We start from the raw sequence: 15,121 nt of genomic DNA, 5'->3' as shown, positions 1-15,121 counted from the left end.
TTTCTTAATGTTAAGTTTCAACCCAACTTTTGCACTCTCCTTCACCCACAAGAGGCTCTTTAGTTCTTCTTCACTTTCTGCCATTAGAGTGGTATCATCTGCATATCTTAGGTTGTTGATATTTCTTCCGGCAATCTTAATTCCAACTTTTGATTCATCTAGCCCTGCCTTTCTCATGATGTGCTCTGCATATAAGTTAAATAGGCAGGGCGACAGTATACAGCCTTGCAGGACTCCTTTCCCAATTTTGAACCAATCAGTGGTTCCGTGTCCAGTTCTCACTGTTGCTTCTTGGCCCACATATAGGTTTCTCAAGAGACAAATAAGATGGTCTGGTATGCCAATCTCTTTAAGGACTTGCCACAGTTTGTTATGATCCACACAATCAAAGGCTTTGGCATAGTCAATGAAGCAGTAGATGTTTTTTCAGGAAATCCCTAGCTTTCTCCATGATCCAGCGTATGTTGGCAATTTGATCTCTAGTTCCTCTGCCTCTTCGAAATCCTGCCTGTACTTCTGGTAGTTCTCGATCCACATACTGCTGGAGTCTAGCTTGTAGGATTTTAAGCATAACTTTACTAGCATGAGAAATGAGTGCAATGGTGCGATAGTTTGAACATTCTTTGGCAGTGCCTTTCTTTGGAATTGGAATGTAAACTGATCTTTTCCAATCCTGTGGCCACTGTTGAGTTTTCCAAATTTGCTGGCAAATTGAGTGTAGCACTTTTACTGCATCGTCTTTTAAGATTTTGAATAGCTCAGCTGGAATACTGTCACCTCCACTAGCTTTGTTGCTGCTCAGCTTTTCTAAGGCCCACTTCACTTCACATTCTAGGATGTCTGGCTCGAGGTCAGTGACCACCTCATTGTGATTATCAGGGACGTTAAGCTCATTCTTGTATAGTTCTTCTGTGTAATTTTGCCACCTCTTCTTAATCTCTTCTGCCTCTGTTAGGTCCCTGCCGTTTTGGTCCTTTATCATGCCCATTTTTGCATTAAACGTTCCCTTCATCTCTCCAATTTTCTTGAAAAGATCTCTGGTCCTCCCTATTCTATTGTTTTCTTCTATTTCTTTGCATTGTTCATTTAAGAAGGCATTCTTATCTCTTCTAGCTATTCTTTGGAATTCTGCATTTAATTGGGCATATCTTTCTTTTTCTCCCTTGCCTTTCGCTTCCCTCCTTTCCTCAGCTATTTGCAAAGCTTCCTCAGACAGCCATTTTGCTTTCTTGCATTTCTTTTTCTTTCGGATGGTTTTGGTTGCTACCTGTTGTACAATGTTGCGAACCTCCGTCCATAGTTCTTCAGGCACTCTATCAGATCTAATTCCTTAAATCTATTTGTCACCTCTACTGTATATTGAACAGGGATATGATTTAATTCATAGCTGAGTGGCCTAGTGCTTTTCCCTACTTTCTTCAGTTTAAGCCTAAACTTTGCAAGGAGAAGCTCATGGTCTGAGCCACAGTCAGCTCCTGGTCTTGTTTTTACTGACTGTATAGAGCTTCTCCATTTTTGCCTGCAGAGCACATAGTCAATCTGATTTCTGATGTCCATGTGTACAGCCGTCTCTTGGGTTGTTGGAAAAGAGTGTTTGCTATGACCATCGTATTCTGTTGAAAAAATTCTATCAGCCTGTGCCCTGCTTCATTTTGTACTCCAAGGCCAAATATGCCTGTTATTCTGGTTTTCTTTTGGCTTCCTACTTTAGCATTCCAATCCCCTATGATGATAAGGACATCATTTTTTGGTGTTTATTTATTATTTATTTATTTATTTATTTATTTATTTATTTATTTATTTATTTATTTGATTTATATACCGCCCTTCTCCCGAAGGACTCAGGGCGGTGTACAGGGCAATAAAAATAAGAATACAAGATACAAGATTTAAAGTTAAATGATTGTGCCCAATGTGGTAAGTTAGTTAAAATAATGTTAAAACCCCAAACCCATCAGGCCAGGCCGGCTTGTTCGAATAGATAAGTTTTTAGATCACGCCGGAAGGAGCGAAGGTCGGGGGCCATCCGTAGTTCAGCCAGTAAGCGGTTCCAAAGGATTGGTGCGCCCACCGAGAATGCTCTCCCCCTGGGGGTCACCAGCCGACATTCTCTGACCGGTGGTACCCTGAGGAGGCCCTCTCTGTGGGAGTGTACAGGATGGAGGGAAGTTGACGCCGGCAGTAGGTGCTCCTGTAGGTAATCCGGATCCATGCCATGTAGTTCTATAAGGTGCTGTAGGGCTTCATAGAACCAGTCAATTTCATCCTCTTCAGCACCGGTGGTTGGGGCATAGACTTGGACTACTGTGATATTGAATGGTTTGCCTTGGATTCAAACTGAGATCATTCTGTCATTTTGAGGATTGTATCCCAGTATTGCTTTTCCTACTCTTTTATTGACTATGAAGGCTACTCCATTTCTTCTGAGGGATTCTTGCCCGCAGTAGTATACCTGATGGTCATCTGAATTAAATTCACCCATTCCTGTCCATTTTAGTTTGCTGATACCTAAAATGTCAATGTTCAGTCTTGTCATCTCTTGTTTGACCACGTCCAGCTTTCCTTGATTCATGGATCTTACATTCCAGGTTCCTATGGAGAAAAAATCTTTACAGCATCGGACTTTCCTTTCACCACCAGACACATCCACAGCTGAGCGTCCTTTCGGCTTTGGCCCAGTCGCTTCATTCTTTCTGGCGCTACTAGTACTAGCCCTCTGTTCTTCCCCGGTAGCATATTGGACGCCTTCCGACCTGAGGGGCTCATCTTCCAGCGTCATATCGTTTTGCCTTTTGGTACTGTCCATAGGGTTTTCATGGCAAAGATACTGGAGTGGGTTGCCATTTCCTTCTCCAGTGGATCACGTTTTGTCAGAACTCTCAGCTATGACCTGTCCGTCTTGGGTGGCCCTGCACGGCATAGCTCATAGCTTCATTGAGTTACGCAAGCCCCTTCGCCGCGACAAGGCAGTAATCCATGAAGCGGGGAAGAAGCCATAGCAAATCACAAACTATCTATCTGCATGAGAAGATGGACGGAGGATTATCAGCCTGCCGGGCACCGCTCCTCTGAAGGAAACGGTACCTGGCCTCCCGCTGCCAGTCGCCCGGGGCCTCCCGGGGCCGCTGGAAAGTTGCGCTCCTCGACGCTGCTTGCGTCGTCTCTACCAAGGGACCAGGAAGCTGCCCCTTCGAACGCCCGTTCGCTCCTCTTGACGTTTTCATCCATCTATACTTGCTTGCGCCACGGCGACGCGCCGGAAGTAAACGCATTTTCCCGGAAGCACGTGTAGGTTGTCCGGGTGTCCCAGGCGAGGGGAGCGGAACCCAGCCGGGGCTGGAGGATGGCGGTCACGAGCTCTTCGGCGAGCCTGAAAAGCAAGTGAGGACAGGGAGGCGCCGCGGGGGGAGGGGGAGGGGAGGGGGGCCACGGGAGCCGCGACTGCTGTGGATGGAGTGGGGAGGAAAGTGTGCGCCGTCGCCATAGAGACCGCATTGGCTGGCTTCGCGCGCTCGGCGTGGGCCCACGCTGTACTTAGTTGAACCGTGTTTCTGAGCATACGCAGAGGGTTTCTCTCGCCAGAGCTGTCTTGCGAGAAGGGAGCGGGGTTCCCTGTTCCGGCAGAGCCCTTACCTTTGCGTTTGGGCTTCAGAACTTTTGTAGGGAGCCCAAGTCGAGTGGTGGCGCCCCGGGCCCAGCTCAGAAAGCGAGCCAGAACCCGGGTTGCTTAGTGCTTGGATGGGAGACCTCTGGGCGATCCCAGGACTGTAGAGCGTAGCAAGAGAAAGCGAAGCCTGAAGAAGTGTGAGGCCGATAATAAATAATAAACCTTTATTGTCAAAGTACAACATGTGTACATTGAGATTAGCTGAGCCTCCCCCCCCCCGTGCTCTCTCCCCCCAACACACAGTGACAACAAACCCTCCATCCTACCACACCATGTGAACCAACTACACCACACACCGGCCCCCCAAGTCAATTCTGCATAAGATTATGTCCCATTTAAAAGCCTAACAGCCCACGGATAAAAGCTATTTTTCAGCCTGTTGGTACGGCTGGCTATATTCCTATATCTCCTACCGGATGGTAGGAGAGTAAAGAGATACCGTCTAGGGTGTGAGTCATCCTTGAGAATCTTCCTCACTCTTCCAAGGCAACGAGCCCTGGCGATCACTCTAACGTGGCCACGAAGGGCCCCCCAGGAATCGCCCCGAGTCGGGGGCCTTCATTTGTAGCTCGGACCAGTTGGCCAAACAATATTGGAAACCTTCCCGGCCTGCTAAAGGAGCAACGGGTTGAAACTGAACCCTGGCAAGACCAAGTGGCTCTGGGTTTGGAGTTCTTTGGTCCATACACCTGAGCCACTAGAGGGGGGAGGCAAGAAATGTTGCTGGTCCCGTCCCCTAAGAAGATACGTCTGGCGGGACCCAGAAGAAAGGCCTTCTCCATGGTGGCCCCCTACCTCCCTCTGGAACATCATCCCTCCGGAAACTAGACCGGCCCCCACTCTGACACTCTTTCGGAAGTCCCTGAAGACCTGGTCCTGCCAGCGGGCCAGGAGAGCCCATAGTGGGATGGAGCCCATTAAATGGCTGGTATGAGTGTGTTGACCCCTGGGGGGGTTATTTTATTTTTTATTTCTTTTATATTGTGTTTTTATTATTTCCTGTAAGCTACCGAGTCGCCGTGAGCAAGTAGACAGCAATATAAAATTTCCAAATAAATATATTTAAGGTTATTTCTGACAAAGAAGGCTATGGAGGACCTGCAAGTCAATCTCTGTGTCACTTGTAGTGAATCACTAAAAGTTCCTGAATCCTAATGGTTTGCCAACTTATTGTTTGTTTTAATTAAAGTATTTGTTAAAAGGGGAGGGGAAATATATGGGTTCTGCTGTTGAGAATTGCCACTTTTCTTTCTCTCTTTCTCTCTCACACACTAGCATATATCACTAAATACCACCATCCCTTGCAGCAATATACACATTTCAGGCATTTTGCTGGTAAGAAAGAGAAGCCATAAATTCTCCCTCTTGGCTTTATCACTTCACCATAAAGCAGCTGAATGCTGCTACAATCTCATGGTTTTTAGCCATTTTTCAGAAACAGATGGCAAAGGCAGAGGCAATCTGACATATCCAACTGATGAGGTAAGGTCACACATGGGGAAGGAAAGTGCAGGACCCAGGGTGGGTTGTGTTGATACTACATGTGGGTAGTACGATTGTTTGTGTTTTAGCTTTATAAATCATTTACAGCTCAAATTAAAAGAACAGACCTTTCACTGCTACTTGATTCTGCTTCTGTGTAACTGTGCTGTAATAGTTAACACAACACAGTAAAATCTGAATTGTCTCTGGTAATCTTTCAGTTATGCCGTGTTCAGGAAAATTGAGTCTTTTTACACAGGAGGACCCATTCAGGTAATAATCAATCCAAATTTACCTTTACTACTACTTGCATTTATTACGTATGACCATCGTTTGCTGAAAAACCTACTGTGCTCTCTTTTTCTGGCCTAGGTTACTCAAGCTGGGGATTACATGTTTTGTGCTTGCGGGAGCAAGGTCAATGTAGTGGATATTGAAACAGGAGACATCATACACAGTATTGAACAGGTATTGAACAGGCCTTCCCCTAACAAGCTTCTGTCCAGCCAAGATGTATATTGCAGGAATGCTGAAAATGCACTCAAGCCTCCAATTCCAGCCTTTCTTTTGTCCTGAATTCAGAAGGCCCCTTCGTGGGAGTATCTTTTCTTTTCAGCTTCACCACTCCGTTTACATTATGGAAGTGATAGTCCAGTTTTGGAAGCTGTAATTACTGAGAAAATGCTACTACTATTATGCAGTTAGACAGTTGAACAATCCAGTTAAAGAAATGTGACACTGGAACGGAATCATCAAACGGGGGGAAGGAAGGTGGTGGTGAGGTATGATGGCTTAAGTAGATTATAGAATAACTAGAACAATTTATGCCACATAATGATCAAAAGCAATTACTTTTATACATTCTGCTTAAAGAGATATTCGCCGTAGGTAGCACAAGTATACAAAACAAGCCAATTAAAAAGATAAATTATCAATTACTTTAATAGGCGTAATACTTGAAAATACAGTTACTGTTTAATTAGAACAATGATGCAGATAAGTCATCTGACGGTTCTTCCTCTCTCTGCTTCAGGATGATGAAACGGAGATTACAGTATTTGCCCTCAGCAACGACGATGAGGTAGGTGGTTGCAGGACTGCAGGGGACACTTCTAGCAGCCGGGCAAGAAGCTGCTCCCACCATACGAACGGAAGCCAGCCGGCTTCCCAAGAGAGATGCCTCAGCAGCACTGGAACTTATTTTACGTTCTGTCTACCCTGAGGGACGACAGCCCTGGCTCTCCCTTCCTGATTTACGCGTCCTTCTCCACATATACTGAGGGGGGGAAATCAAGAGAAATTAAGCGTCTCATCAGTTGATAGTTCTGTACTGTATTATACATACACCTTTCATTACTGGAATTACTGCTAAGCTTGTAAGCCGCCCTGAGTCTTCAGAGAAGGGCGGGATATAAATGGAATTAAAAAAATAATAATTGCTGTTACCAAGAATGCATTTTTCGTAGCATACAGGCGTTTTGGTTTTGGTTTTTTTATTAACAGCTGAAACTCATTTCAAATTTCATTTGAGAAATGAAAATGTATTTTTCTATTTTCCTTCTGTTGGATTAGATCTTGGTAACAGGAAGCCAAGCGCTACTGCTGAAGCAATGGGACTGGCTAGGAAATAAGTGCATCCGCACATGGAAGGCTGTGCATACAGCTCCTGTGGCCAGCATGACCTTTGACCTCTCGTCCACTTTGTTAGCCACAGGTATGGCCTGAGCCTGAGCAGACAGCTGGAATCGGAGCAAGTCTTTCTGGGAAGTTTAGCCCCTGAGCGCTTACTTTCCTTGCAGGCTACTCAGTGCTTGCCTGACTTTTTTTGCCACATCTCTTCCTCTCTCCCTCCAGGTGGCTGTGATAGCACCATCAAGGTCTGGGACATTCCCCGGCAGTACTGCACACACAACCTGAAAGGCTCCTCTGGGGTTGTTCAGTAAGGAAGCCTCCTTTCCATTCCCTCTTTGCAGTGGGGAAGTTTAGTCTGGGGAATTTGGGAATTCTTAATAAATGGGTGGGAAATGATTTTTTTTCTCAGCGTCATCTGGCTACTTGCAGTAAATGTAATGCCACTTCTGTACTGCTGTTGTAATTATTTTACAAACACATTTGCTGTCACTCACAAACACAGATAACCGTGATGCCCGCTGCTCTCTGTCTCTCCTCCTGGGTGAGAATGTAAACCCACTCTGCGATGCGGGGTGATGCTGTCGTTGCTCTGGGTGCTTTGTAAGGTTGTTCATGCAGGGCATCAGGTTTCTTCTGGGAACTTGGTGTGTTGTGAGGAAAAGGAAGCTGAGAGAAAAGCAGAGAGGTACATTTTGGTTACCTCTCAAAGTGAGAACGAGTGAGGGGAGACAATTCGTCTTGGCTTCGTGTCTTTCTTACTTCTAAGTGAAGACCTAGCTCCATCCACAGAGTAGCCCTCCTCCTGCTCCTCCCCAGCCATCCCATGAGGGCAGCTTAAATACAAGATAGAAGGTCCCGAATGTGATGCATAGCAGAATCTCCGTTTTTCCATTTATTTATTTGCTGGATATTCTGCCTTTCATTTTAAAGCACAAGGTGATGTACTAGATTCTTCTTTCTCTCTCCCTCCGATTTCCCCCACAACAACAACCCTGTGCGATGGGTTGGGTTGAGAAAGAGGGACTGACCCAAAGTCACCCATTCCGTTCCCAGCCCAAGGGAGGAGTAGAGCTCACAGTAACCCAGTTTCTGGTCTGGCACCCTAACCACTGAGCAAACTGGCTCTTTTCCACACGAGAAGCCATTTTAGACCTTGTGCAGGTGGCTAGGAGGAAGAGTTGTGTTGCTGACCTTGAAGAGAAAGAACTTTCCTGGTTTGTCTCTCTGCCAGCCTCGTCAAGTTCCACCCGGACAGCTCTCAGCCTCAGCTGTTCTCCTCCTCCATGGACAACAGCATCCGGCTTTGGGACCTGAAGTCCAGCCGGTGTGTCAGCCAGCTGGACAACCACTACAGCTTAGTCACCTCTCTCTCCTTCTGCCCAGAGAGCGAGACCCTCATCAGGTGAGAATCCTTCCTTGAAAGGGACCGGTTGGGTTGTCTTTCGGCCTTTGAGCAGCCTAGCTGATGGCCTTGTAACGTGGCCTGGGGCCTGGTGGTTCCCATTTCACAGTCAGGGTCTGAGTAATATGCTGTGATACAAAATCAGTTAAATGGTTTCGCACAGGAAATGCCGTCGTTGAAGGCCAGAGGAGGTGAAATGCAACTGCTAAAATCAAGCAAAAGCAAATGTAGAGCAAATGGAATTAAAAGAGAACAAAAGTGAAGAATGAAAGTGTTTGCCACTGCATGCTGTTATGGGAACAGAACACACAGAGGATTTCAGTTCTGATTTATGCTTAGGCAACAATATAAGATGTCTGATTGATCCCTCCGAGTCTCTTGTCCTATAGTACAGTACGGGCATTGTGACAGTTCTATACTCTCAGACTTTCAAAACGCAACATAGACACTATTTTGTTATATTTATAACTGCACTTGCAAATGTTTGGTAGTGATCTTGTGGCTGGTTTTGTACAGCTCACAGACTAGATTGATTACTTATGGCTCAGCACTTGTGGAAAGCCAGCTCTTATCTCAGAATTGTGTGTACCACCTTATCGTGCAAACCAGAATATGATTTCTTGCTTGCTTGGACAGAAGGTGTTAGGTTCATTCAGCAGTGTTGACTTTACAATCTGTTTGATTGCAGTTCTGGCCGTGATAAGATCTGCACCGTGTGGGATCTAAAAGCCAAAAAGGTCAAAAGCACCATCCCGGTTTACGAGGTGAAGCACCTTCTAGTTTTTGCCTGATTCAGTTATATTGAGCTTCCATAGAAACAGTTTGTCCATCAGTGCCCCCCAAAAAACCCCTGGTCTCAATTCTATATTAACCTTTAAAATGCTCTGAATCCAAAATTTTCTAGCTTTTTCGCAAACCTGCCAAGCAAGCCCTTTTTGTTTCTATTTCCAACATTCACGAGGAGCAGCTTTCTGGAGTACCAGTGGACATCTCACGGTCTCTCATTTATCTAGAAAGACAGCACAGGCCAGAATTTGCCCCTCTGGCTGCTGCTGCAGTGCCACCTCAGCTCCTTCAGGGACATCCTCGCCCGAGCTGTAAATCAATAGACTTGGGTTTCCTGGCTTCACCCTTTCCAGGAGTCCTCTGTCCCACTTTTTGCCCAGAAAGGTTGAGCGGAGGAGAGTTTTGGCATCCAGTGGGAGTTCTTTGTGGGACCATAGATCAGTGGGTGAGCTCTGATGGATAGACTTCTTTCTTCTCTTGGTCCCACCCAAAGGGCCTCACTCTGAATCTGAGTGGATTATTTGTTCCCAGTTTATGTAGGGTTTCAGATTCCCAAGCAAACTTTCACACTAGTAACCAAGAGTCAACATTTGCACACTCTGTTAGCAGTTTATATTCTCTTACAACTTTGCTGATCACTATTCCTCAGGCTGACTTCTTCTTCCATCTTAGACTATTGAATCTGTGGTCTTATTACCACAAGAAATGGATTTATCAAACTTGGGTGTGACTAAATCAAGCACTCACTTTCTCACTGCCGGTAGCAAAGGTGAGTCGAGCTTTTATGATGGACTCCTCATGCAAGAAGTGGAGAAGGAGCCGCTGCCTTCTGTCTCTGCTGGCTTTTGCACTGGGACGGTGTTCAGTGCCCCATCCAAGTGTGGCTCAGTGGGGGTGGGCAGCCAGTGGTCTGAAGCAGGCCCCCAATATCCCATTTTCAGGATAGAGGGACATGTACTTCCTGGGATTTTGTTACTCGGAGGGGGTATAAGAAGTGAAGTCCTTTGGGGGAGACTTTAAGAGGTTCGAGGCAGCCATTGCACCCCTCACAAATTCTGAAGCCCTAGAAAAAGAGGTGATTTTTAAAGGACAAAATGGGAGTCTGAAACTCAGAATTATAAGACCCTTAACGTCTCCAAATCCAACCCCCTGCAGTCTCCTTAACAGTCATTTGGGGTTTGTTTAAATGCGCACCGTTTCCAGGGGCCTGGGTTTCCAATTTTGCCAACTCTAGGATTTATTCAGTGACATGTGATTTGTGTGCTGCCCTTTAGGGATCCTCCGGGTGTGGGACGCATCCACAGCTACCTGCGTGCATAGCCAGTCTCTGCCTCACCTGCCAGTAGAGTCCAAAGTGGACGTGATTGGACAGCACAGCCTCCTGCATTGCAGTCTAGTGCCAACCAAAAGTGAATTGGTGTCTGTGAACGTTGACCGCAATATCTGCTTGTACGATGCACAGACGCTTGAGCTCAAGAAACAGGTATCCAATTTTATCACTTTCCAAGGAAACAAAGCCACAGACAACATTGGGGAAGGGAAAGGCATGCAGCTACATATTGGCCCTAGAAGTATTATTTTTATGTGGGCCACTACGTTATCACCAAAAGCTTTTATGAACGTAGCAGATATGATGTTCAAGACCTTCATCTCCCAGATTGTCCCAAAGGAGCTTTTTCATGAGTACTTGTTTTGTTTCCCCCAATGTACAGATTTGAATGTGGCTCACTGCATTGTACTGTATATACCACAGTTTGCTCAGTTTGCGTTTGGGTGTTTTACCCTTGGGGTGGACGGTCTTCTGCCTTAGTATTTTGTTGGGCTTGAAGTGTGCACGTATGTTGTGTTGGCTGAAGCTCCCCCTGAGCTTTTCCGATATTCTTGCAACATATGGAACGACTACATTGCTTCGTTTATTGTTTTCTTCTTTGTCTGTCATGGAGGAGTTCCTGCTGGGTCATTTTTGGAATTTGATGAAGGCCCACTTGGGGTAGCCACAAGTTCTGAGGGCTTCCTTGATGTGTTTAGTTCTTTTCCTTTTCCATCTTTGCTGGAAAACACCCAGACACAAACAGAGCAACATGGTATATGCAGTACAATGCAGTGAGCCATGTGCAGATCTGTACATTGGGGAGACAAAACAATCATTTCATAAACGCATGGCACAACATAGGAGAACAAGCCCATCAGGACAAGATTTAGCAGTCCATCTGCATTTAAAAGACAAAGGCCACTCTTTCGAAGACAGCAAAGTTCACATTTTGGACAGAGAGGACCGCTGGTTTGAAAGAGGCCATCTGTGTCAAAATTGAACAGCCCTCTCTCAACAGAGGGGGAAGGATATGACATCATCTATCTTCAGTCTACAACACAGTCCCTTCCGCAGTTCCAAGAAGTCTCCACACCCATTTGCCCTACTCAGGTGACCCTGATGACACCGATAAGTCTCCAGGTGGCATCAGTACAGGTGTCAAACTCGCCATGCCACGTGACGTGTCGCAATGTATCGCAACTTTTTTTGCATTGCCGGAGCTGGGGGGGCGTGGCCTCTGCATGATGCAACCAGCCCACGGGCCAGCAGTTGACAACCCTACTCTAAAAGAATGCAAATGACCAGCTGTCTGCAAGGACTATAAATCCTTCCATTCCCCACAATCCAGTCAGAACTGAAGAGGTTTCTTGGATGAAAAGCAAAATGTCTTCAAAGAGAGGGGAAAAAAGTCCAGTTGCCTTGTGAAAAAGCACCTTTGGGACAACCATGACTTGGGTGACTGAGCATCTCCATAGACATCTCCCAGATTGCACTCAAAGGACCCCAAAGTTAAATAGAAAGTTTTTTAAAAAATAAAATAAAATAAAAAGGTAAACATTTCCAGCAATCATCAGTTCTTGCAAGGAATTGTATTTGATTTTGAGCAATGATGAGATGTCAAGATTTCAAAACGAATTAAAAAAATTATTATGCCCATGTCTTACAAGTTTGGCGGAGTTCACAGAATTTCATCCAAGTCATCCATCCATACCTACCTGAGATCCTTGCTTTACTCTGGCAGACCACCAGTGCTGCAGACGGCAGACATGGAGTGTGGTACCAAGCTGATGAACAGGATTCCCACTGATTTCAGCAGTCCGGCCTAGGCCAGCCCAGGGCTCTCTTATCCACGCGTGTCCTCGGGTTTCTTTTCTTTCTTCTTACATTCGGGCTTCTCGCACTTGGCAGATTCCTTGGTTTCTGTTTCTTATTTATTTACTTGTTTATTAAATTTATATGCTGCTCATGTCCCCAATAAGGTGACACTCTGGTTCTTACATTTCTCCCTTAGTTTTCAGGTTATAACGGAGAAGTTCTGGATGTCCGGTTTCTGGGTCCAAAGGACTCGCACATAGTTGTGGCGACCAATAGCCCCCAACTGAAAGTATTTGAGTTGTCCTCTTCAAACTGCCAGATTCTGTCAGGTCATTCAGGTGAGCGATGGGAAACAGCGGCCGTTTCCATCTTTGACCTTTACAGTGTGATTAGTGTGCAAGTCCACTCTTGGGCTGATGGAGAAAGAAATCAGCTTGACTCTCCTGGGTCCCACAAGATGTCTACCTCCTTAGGAGATGGGGCCTGCAGTGTTCCCCGCCTCCTTTAGATAACCTGGTCTCAAGCCACGTAGGGCTTTAAAGGTGACAACCGGCCCCTTGGCAGCCAATGCAGCTCCCACGTTGGGAGCGACACACAATGTGTCCAAATGCAATGTGGAGAGATTCTCAAGTGGGAACTCTGGTTTGCTCTAAGGTTCATTTCTTTGTTTCCTTGGCTGTCTGTGGTGTTCTCAGGAGGCTTCTCCAACATCAGAATTCACCTGGGCTGAGCAGTTCTTCAAGGTAAGCAAGTGAAGCCTCAGAGGAACAGTCATCATTTATTTTACAAAAAAGGCCAAAATGGAGAAGCCATGTGTAAAGAACTAAGTACAGCTTATACTGTATTTCATAGCTTGTAGAACCACCTTTAATCACTTTCTGTATGACTTTATCAACCTCTCACATCATTGTGGAGGAATGTTGGCCCCCTCTTCTTCACAACACTGCTTCAGTCCATGGAGGTTTCTGGGCTTTGGTTTCTGCACAGCTCTCTTGAGCTCCCACCACAGCATTTCAGTCGGGCTGATGTCTGGACTTTCACTGGCCACTGCAGTTCCTTGGTTCTTTTCTTTTTCAGCCATTTTGTTGTAGATTTGCCGGTGGGCTGGGGATCATGGTCCTGTCTCGTGACCCGGTGTCTCTCAGGCTTTAGCTGCCAAATAGATGGCCTCACCTTTGACTCTGGAATACTTCAGTATACAGAGAGGTTCATGGTTGCCTCAATGACTACAAGGTGCCCCAGGTCCTGTGGCTGCGAAACAAGCCCAAATCATGACTCCTCAGCCACCGTGCTTGGCGGTTGGTATGAGATGTTTGTGCTGCTAGGCTGTGTTTGGTTTTTGGCAAACCATGATACTGTGCATTATGGTCAGAAGTCTTGCCTGTCTGAAGGACAGGGTTCCAGAGGCCCTGTGATTTGTTCAGATGCAGCCCTGCAAACTGAAGCCCTGCTCTCAGGTTCTTTGGAAAGAGAAGTAGCTTCTTCCCAGCAACCCTTCCAAACAAACCCTATTTGTTCAGCCTCTTTGTAATTGTACAGTCATGGACTTTAGCATTTAACATGCTAACAGAGGCCTGTAGAGTCCAAGATGTAACTCTTGGGTTTTTTGCAATTTCTCTGAGCATTGCACAGTCTGACCTCGAGGTTTGCTGGGACATCCACTCCTGGAAGACTGGCACTGTCGTGAATGCTTTCCACTTGTGAATAATCTTCCTCACTGTAGAAAGATGAACTTTAAATTGCTTGGAAATGGCCTTATAACCAGATGGATGGGTAGCAACAATTGCTGATCATGTTTGATGTCTCTCTTTGGCATTGTGCTAACACACACCTCAATGCTGGAGACCAGCAAACTCCTAAAGCTTTGGCTTTTATAGAGGTAGCCACACTTGCTGATGATGCCTTGGTCAAGGGCACTCGATTAGCAGCACCCGGCTGCTACCTGGCCTCGTCATACCTATGGAAGCAGCAAGGGTGTGCTTTGGTTTTTCACACATGGCTTCTCCATTTTTGGACGACTTTTTGTAAAATAAAAGATGGCGTGGTACAATATGCCATGTGTTCATCTGAGGTTGTGTTTCCCTACTTTAAAGAACTGCTGAGGACCAGATGATTTTTACTATGTCCTGATAGGTGAAACCATATAGCCATATACGTACGTACGTACATACGTACATACATACATACATACATACATACATACATACATACACCAATGCTTTATTTAAGCTTATATTTCTGTTTGTATGTATTATGTTTCTTATTAGTGTTGTATATCAGTGGCCTCTGTAGATGCCATACGATAAATAAAAAACCCTATCCTTTCAGATTTGTTTCCATTTCATAAATTACAGTATTTGCTGCCAAATACTTCCAAACTAGTGGAGAAATATTTGCAAGCATTCCATGACTTCTTAAAAACTTGACAAATAACTAGAACTCAGGAAGTTGTTAGTCCAATTACAACAATTCTTTGGATGTTTGCTGGGTACCAGATATTGATATGAAATGATTGCTCAAAAACTATGTCTTTTCCTGTGTTTATTCATGTGATTTAATCATCCTCTGCAACTTTCACGCAGATATTGTTCTTGCCTTGGACGTCTTCCGAAAGGGGAGGTTATTTGCTAGCTGTTCAAAGGTATCGAGCATTTTAATTTTTAATTCATTTCAGAAGTAACAGGAATGTTAGAGTTTGAATGAGGAACTTCATGCATGGTAGCAGTTGGGATGTAAGCAAATTTAGCACCTGGAAGACATTTCACATCTCTTGTTGAGCTGGAAGTCATCAAACTGTTCTTTGTGACCTCTTGGGAAACCATGAACAAATTTCAGACAGTTGCAGAGTTGCCAATTCAAAACCCGTTGGAAAACCCATCCTGTGTGTCATTCCCCTTTTGGAAGGAGAGCAGACACAGCAACAGGAGGGTTCCTGAGCACAGCACTTTTTTTTCAGGTGGGTGTAGGAGGCTGGCCCTTGTTGCTCTGTAGTTGCCGTGTAAGTCAGTTTTCCCCTTCTTGGCAT

General features: G+C 45.5%; 1 protein-coding gene across 5 annotated transcripts in view; it reads left to right on the top strand.

Annotated features, from left to right (window-relative positions):
- The first annotated feature begins 3,281 nt into the window (after positions 1–3,281).
- TBL3 (transducin beta like 3) overlaps positions 3,282–15,121 on the top strand; it is a 34,731-nt gene continuing 22,891 nt past the window's right edge. For 4 of the 5 annotated variants that reach the window (XR_014027768.1, XM_081338043.1, XM_081338046.1 and 1 more), the window contains exons 1-12: positions 3,282–3,381; positions 5,371–5,422; positions 5,522–5,617; positions 6,183–6,230; positions 6,722–6,863; positions 7,004–7,088; positions 8,013–8,183; positions 8,872–8,947; positions 9,642–9,738; positions 10,244–10,452; positions 12,293–12,434; positions 14,679–14,737. Coding sequence is in view for 4 of the 5 variants with exons in the window: in XM_081338043.1 (XP_081194169.1) it covers positions 3,344–3,381; positions 5,371–5,422; positions 5,522–5,617; positions 6,183–6,230; positions 6,722–6,863; positions 7,004–7,088; positions 8,013–8,183; positions 8,872–8,947; positions 9,642–9,738; positions 10,244–10,452; positions 12,293–12,434; positions 14,679–14,737 (1,215 nt within the window). In the remaining variant the exon portion in view is untranslated. Of the gene's footprint in view, positions 3,382–5,129; positions 5,150–5,370; positions 5,423–5,521; positions 5,618–6,182; positions 6,231–6,721; positions 6,864–7,003; positions 7,089–8,012; positions 8,184–8,871; positions 8,948–9,641; positions 9,739–10,243; positions 10,453–12,292; positions 12,435–14,678; positions 14,738–15,121 lie in introns of those variants that run through there. The other variant, XM_081338044.1, reaches the window with a different exon arrangement.

Source organism: Vipera berus (assembly GCF_964194415.1).
Source record: "Vipera berus genome assembly, chromosome: 13".
Taxonomy (NCBI): domain Eukaryota; kingdom Metazoa; phylum Chordata; class Lepidosauria; order Squamata; family Viperidae; genus Vipera; species Vipera berus.
The sequence above is the reverse complement of the archived record's forward strand: the minus strand, read 5'-3'. Positions and strand labels throughout refer to the sequence as shown.